At 59.5% G+C, this 6,573-nt stretch overlaps 1 protein-coding gene across 1 annotated transcript in view; it reads right to left on the bottom strand.

The window, feature by feature from the left end:
• Window positions 1–892: 892 nt before the first annotated feature.
• The window catches only part of LOC144116059 (uncharacterized), a 430,049-nt gene continuing 424,368 nt past the window's right edge, over window positions 893–6,573 (bottom strand). The window contains exon 3 of the mRNA XM_077650719.1: window positions 893–2,065. Coding sequence (XP_077506845.1) covers window positions 1,139–2,065 — 927 coding nt within the window. The 3' untranslated portion in view covers window positions 893–1,138. The remainder of the gene's footprint in view (window positions 2,066–6,573) is intronic.

Here is a 6,573-nt window from a genome sequence, read left to right as displayed (position 1 = left end):
AAGGAAAAAAGATGGAATAAAACATAACGCTCTCTTTTAATAATGCGAACAACCAAATCAACCAAATGCAAGCGAAAGCCTTCATTCTGATAACAGCGGGCCGAGAGAGGGGGAAAATGCTCTCATGTTCTCTTTGTTGCCGACCCCGTTGTCTGATTAAGCTTCGATGAAGAATAAGCTAGGACATGAACGTTCAAGTGATAGCCGCTTTTGGCGTGATTTCTGTGACTGCGATTGACTTTTTGTTTTCATATGGGTGGAAAAACGGAGATAAAATAGTAGCGTTACAGTCAAGGCAGAACTTGCCCCGCTGACTCCTCGAAAAGCTGGTGTAGTGAAGATTTACGCTTCAAAAACAAAGAAAGTTCGTTTATTGCATTGCATGTGCAACAACAGGTCGTGTAAACTGGGGAAACAAATCTATCTAAATAAATAAATCTGGAAGGCACCGTTTCACTCCTCGCCCGTCGTCTGTGTACCGTCGGCCTCGTCTTTATGGGGTCACTCTGCGTCCAGCCGGCCGGGAAGGCGAGCTTCCGTGCAAGCTACACGCAGGCGTTATTCAAGTACGCAACACGTTTCCCCAACCCGTGGCGCAGAGTCGCAGCCACGGCAGGTCCGGACGAAATAGGCAACGGCAGGGCACGCTAGGAAATAGTTTATTATCCTAACGCGAGGTAAAGCACACTGCGGAAGAATGTTCTATCCGTAAAATAGATGTTCAGTAGCTCACCAAGTCGTTGACGTCGACCGGCGTTGGTGTTCGGGGGCCGGCGGGCAGCGAAAGGGGTCCGTGGGGCACTTAGGTAAGGTCCGGCGGCGAGAGCCCTTCCCGCCGCGCGATCACCCCTTTTATCCCCTCGGTCATTGCCTCCCTCGCAGCAAATCGTTACCGTCAAGCTTAGGCGTGCTACCCTCTCCGCAGAAGGCAGCGCGTTGCCGTGACGTCACGTCAGTGCTGGGGCGGAAATGAGCAGAGTCGCGGGGGTGCCTTCTCTCCACATTCCTGGTGGCCAGCGCGCCCGTGTAAGTCACGGTCGCCGCTGGCGCGGGGGACGAGGAGGGGATACCAGTGTATCCCACATCCTCCCCTCCTTAAGAAGCCTCCCGAACACAGAAACAGGCACAAAAAGCTTTACTAAATTTCAGTGGACCATAGGTCCAGGTCCATCTCTAGCCCCCCCGCTGGCGTGGCCCCTGCTTCCATGTCGGGCGCCGGCAGTTCCGCAGCCGCCAGCGCAGGGGCCGGCCGCTTGGGGTCCGGGTCCCGGGCCTCGTCACTCGGGGCAGGAGGCGCCGCTGCCGAAGACGGAGGAGCCACCGCGGCCGAGGGCTGCGAGCCAAGGCTCGGCTCCGGCGGGCCGCCAGCGTGGCGGGCGGCTACCTGCAGAAGCCACTCAGCGAACTCGGCCTCGCGGCCCGCTCGCGCCAGCATCTGACGGGCCGCGGCGCTGGGAGTGGCCGCCGCTGGATGTAGATCGTCTCGGGTCGTGGCCCCGCGCGTCCTCTGGTCGTGCAGGTCCCCCGCCTTGTGGGCTTTCTCGTGCAGCATCACGGCCCCACACGGGCACAGCAGGGTTCCTGGGGACAGGGGTAGGGACACGCCCTCGGCCCGCTGGTCCGCGTCGGCGACGGTGCGCCCCCGGAATACGTTAAACAGCCTGGCCGGGGGCGTGAGCCTCTTCGCCCTCTCCTGCCGCTTCCACGGCCGCCACGAGACGTAGCCGACCGGCGCGTCCGTTCCGGCCTGGTACGTCCACGTGGCCACGTCCCTGGGCGGCTGGCGCGGGGCCTGCGCTGCTGGCGGCTCCGGGACTCGGGCTGGCGGGGTGGACATCAGGCGCTGGCAGAGTGGCGAGCGAGCCGGCGAGTGACCCAAGGTGGCGGGGGAAGCCTGGCGGCGGCGCGGCGACTGCCCGAAGAGGGGGCCCAAGTGCCTCGGGCCAGCACGCCCGGGGCCCGGTGGGGTGGCCGCCGGGTGACGGCGATGCGGCGAGGGGTGCTTTGGGCTTCGTCCGGACGTCGAGGGTGACCGCCGGCGCTTGGGTTGTGCCTGCTTCTCCATCTGCGTCGGGGAAAAGGTCGACCCAGACGTAACCAACTACCAAAGCGCGTGCTACGTAGCTGTTCGACCCTCACGAGAGTCATGAGGGTTAGCGCAAGTCAGTCTTGCGTGCAACTGATCGGCATGAGCGGCCCGTACGTTCATGCATCAAACGAGACTGCCTGCCGGCTCGCGCCCTCGCTCTAGGCTGCGCAGGCAGATTCTGTTTCTGTTTAGGGCGCAAGTTATAGCGGGACGCGGGGTGCGCCGGCTGATCGCAGATCTCGTTATCCGACTGCGGCGCGGGTCGGGCTGTGTCCTCTACCCACTCATCTCGCTGCACGTAACGTTTCAGGTCGCATACGTGCACCGGTCCGCCTGTCGGTTTCGACCGCAAGTCCTCGAGCCTGTAAACGAGCGAGGAAAGTTTCTCTCGCACGCGGAACGGCCCGATCCATTTCGGCGCCAACGAGGCCGCAAACTGTTTGCTAGCGTCGCTGAGAACGTGCTGGCGTCGAAGCACCAGATCGCCCACTTCGTAGTGAACATCCCGGTGCGAGCGGTCGTACTGTGCTTTCTGCTGCGCCCTAGCGGTGCTCAGGTTGCGGCGAGCCTTGCGTAAGGCCTCCGTCATCTTAGCGCGCAGCTGCGTCGCGTACTCAGCTCGTGCTGACGAAGCGACTGGCGTCTTCCTGCTGTCCGATAGAATCCGGTCCATCGGATTTAGCAGCTCTCTACCCAGATTGAGAGAACACGGCGCATACCCAGTCGAGCGGTTACCGGTCGAACGCAAAGCAAACGCGATCTCCGGCAGATAGGAGTCCCAATCTTTGTGCCTCTCAGAGTACGTGACAAGCAAGTGCTTAACGTTGCGATTGACTCGTTCCGTGGGGTTCGACTGAGCATGATAGGTGGTCGTTTTCTTGTGCTTAATGCCGAGTGCAGCGCACGAATCAACGAACACCTTCGCAGTGAAGTAGGACGCGTTGTCCGTTATCAGCTGCTCAGGGAAACCGAACCTGGTGAATACGTCCATCAGCTTCTCCATGATCACTCGTGCCGTCAGCTTTCTAAGGGGGAAAAGTTCAACCCACTTGCTGAAGTGATCCGTGGCCACCAGCAAGAACTTGTTCCTACTCGGTGTCATAGGATACGGTCCCATGATGTCGCACGCCGCGATTTGCCAGGGAGTCTGGCTGTTAATCGGGTGCATGAGGCCGGGTGGTCGTCCGCCTCGGGGCTTCACACTTTGGCACACGTGGCACGAGCGGGCGTAGCGTATTACGTCCCTTTTCATGCCAAGCCAGGTAGCAAAGCGACACAACTTAGTGTAAGTCTTGGGGCCGCTTGCATGCCCAGCGATGCACGAGTCGTGAAAGTAGCGTAACAGTGCTGCTCTCAATACTCGCGGTATCACCACCTTGAACGCCTCGTTTGTGTCGTTCTCGGAGGTGATATACCTCAGCAGGACGCCGTCGGAATCCAGCAGATACGAATCCATCGCACTCACAGCACTACCAGCTGTTTCCCAGCGCTCCGCACCGACAGCAAAACCAGCTGTCTCCTTGTGCGCGGCGGCCCTGCCGCCCGGCTCCCGGAGCCCGTCGAACACCTTTCGACAAAACGGATCCTTCTGCTGAGCTTCGAGCAGCGCCTTTCTGCTGAACACGATCCCCACGGAACTCGCGTAGTCCACGTGGTTCACGCTCTCGCCCTGGATCAACGGTTGGTCCGCGTTCCTTACATGGGCTACGGCTCGGGTCAGTCCCTCGCTCTCCCCGGCTGTCGGGCGGTCGGTCGCGTGACCTTCCTCGCACTGGACAGGCGCTCGCGAGAGTGCGTCAGCCACAGCGTTGTTTTTCCCTTTGCGGTAGCGCACGGTGAAGTCGTAACGCTGCAGCAACAGGGACCAACGCGCTAGGCGGCCGCTCGGCTCGCTGAGTCGTCTCAGCCAGGTGAGCGCCATGTGATCCGTCTCGATCACAAATGTCACCCCATCGACGTAGTAGTCGAACTTACGCAGAGCAAAAACTATCGCGAGACATTCCTTCTCGGTCACCGAGTAGTTTCTCTCTGCCGGCGTCAACGACTGGCTCGCGAAAGCTACCGGACGGAGAAAGCCTTCATGCTCCTGAAGCAACACTGCTCCTAAGCCCAGGTCGCTTGCGTCGGTTTGAATCACAAACTCCCTGTTTAGGTCGGGTAGCTGCAACTCAGCCGTGTCAGCGAGCACTTTGGTGAGGTTGCGCAGTGCATCCTCTTGCTCGTGACCCCAACTCCAGCGCTCGCCTTTCTTCAAAAGCTTTGTCAAAGGCGCCTGCAGCGCTGCGCACTCTGGGATGAACTGGCGATAAAAGTTCGCCATTCCCAGGAAGCGCCCGAGTCCGGCTATATCTGTGGGCGACGGAAACTTAAGCAAAGCCTCAAGCTTATCGTCGCACGGCAGAATGCGGCCTCTGTCGATCGTGAACCCCAACAGTGTTATTCGGGTCGCGGCGATCTGTGCCTTCTTCGGGTTCAAAGTGATTCCCGCGGACCTCAGCCTCTCTAGGACGTCCCTCAAGTGGCGCAGGTGTTCCTCGAACGTTTTCGAGTACACCACGATGTCGTCTAGGTACGCGAGCGCATGTTGCCACTTCGCATCTCCCAGAACACGGTCCATTAGGCGCTGATAAGTAGCGGGTGCTCCTACCAAACCAAAAGACATTCTCTTGAACTGGAAAAGGCCTCTGTGACAAGTGAAAGCAGTTTTCTCCTTGTCCCGCTCATTCATTTCAACCTGAAAGTATCCGCGGCTAGCATCGAGCGTTGTGAAGTACTTCGCCCCACCTAGGTTGGACACTAGGGAAGAAATGGTGGGTAGAGGGTAGGCGTCTTTCCTTGTAACCTCATTCAGCTTGCGGTAGTCCACGCAAAGTCGATATGTATCGTCTTTCTTTGGAACCAAGACTACCGGGAAGCCCCAAGGGCTGTTAGACCTCTCAACAACGCCAGTGTCGATAAGTTCGTCTAAGGCGCTGTCCAGTGCTTTTCTCTTGGCCAAGCTAATTGGTCTAGGATTGCACTTCCAAGGCAGTGCGTCACCCGTGTCTATTCGGTGCCTGACTAGGGTAGTGAGGCCCGGGCGGTCAGTGAATGTCGCGTTGTACTCGTAGAGGAGCGATGACAAACGTGCCTTCTCCCTCTCCGTCACGCTGTTCACTTCCGACAACAAGGGGTGCGCTGACCTTCCCTGCGCGGCAGAGCAGCTTTCTACCGCGGCAACCTTCTCTCTGCCCTCTCCCTCAGCGGCGATGGTCCGCTCGCCTCCTGGATCTCGGGCTGGCGCGGTGGATTTGTCACGGTCTCCCCCCGCTCGCGCCGCGTTCGGAGTCTGAATGGTGTGCGACGCCGCGGGCGCTTTCGCGAAAGGCTTCAAGGCGCCTGACGTGCGCTCCCTGTAGCCTCCGCTGCTGATGTCTATCACAATACCTGTCTTGGCTAGGAAGTCTCGTCCAAGAATTACAGGAACGGATAAACAGGAAAGATGAACGAGGCGTTGTCGCCGCACGCGTCTTTCCCAGCGAACCACTATCCTAGCTGCACCGCTTGATTGCGCTGTGCCGCTCGCGAGGCGAAAAGTGGTATCGCACTCTCTCAGCCGGATTTTGTTCTCGCGGAGATGGTTTAACACCTCGTCACCGAACAAAGAAGCGCTTGCTCCTGTATCTAGTAACGCGGTGAATTTCTTTCGAGCTATTGTTAGCTCAATGAACGGCGCTGACAGGTCAACAGAATTTCCTACGCGACATGCCAAAGGCGCTAGCAAACCGGGGTTTTCTGTGTACGCCGCGCGGAATCGAAGGTCGATCACCGGCGGCTTTGGCCGTTTCCCGACCGTGTTTGGTCACGGGCGGGAGGGCGGCCACACTCGCGGGCGAAGTGTCCCGGCTGGTCGCACCGGTAGCAACGGTTGCCCGGGCCCCGACGGGCTAGGCGCTGGTCGCCCCGTTCCGGTCGGTCATCTCGAACTCGCGGCGCGGATGGTGGGGGCCGCGTGTCGGCCTCGCGATCTCGCCTCGGTTCATTCCGCTCTGCGGCAGCGTGTGCTGTTCGCAACGCGTAGCTGAATGGGTCCAAAGCGCGGTCGGACAACTCCCAACCCCTTGGGACACGCTCGTCAGCAAACTGTGCTGACGCTTCAGTTCTAGATGGACTGCGCGCTGAGCTGCCCTTCCACGCGCAGCGCGGCTCAAGTGACAGCGATGCGGGTGGGGGCGGCCGATACGCTCGCGCAGAGAGGATGTCTCCCTGAATGCGCTTCGCTTCAGCTGCCAGCTCATCCAAATCTCTGAACCTGACTCCTCTCAGGTAAGCCGTGAAAGTCGGGTGCGCTTGTCTCGTGACACGCTCAACTTTCTCCGTGTTCGTGGCGCGAGGGTCAGCGAGGCGATAAAGTTCGTCCATCGCTCGGACGTACTCTAACAGAGACTCGTCGGGGTGCTGGGTTCGGAGCTCCAGCTCTCTCCTCAAACGCCACTCATAGTTTG

Source organism: Amblyomma americanum, chromosome 1 (assembly GCF_052857255.1).
Source record: "Amblyomma americanum isolate KBUSLIRL-KWMA chromosome 1, ASM5285725v1, whole genome shotgun sequence".
NCBI lineage: Eukaryota > Metazoa > Arthropoda > Arachnida > Ixodida > Ixodidae > Amblyomma > Amblyomma americanum.
The sequence above is the reverse complement of the archived record's forward strand: the minus strand, read 5'-3'. Positions and strand labels throughout refer to the sequence as shown.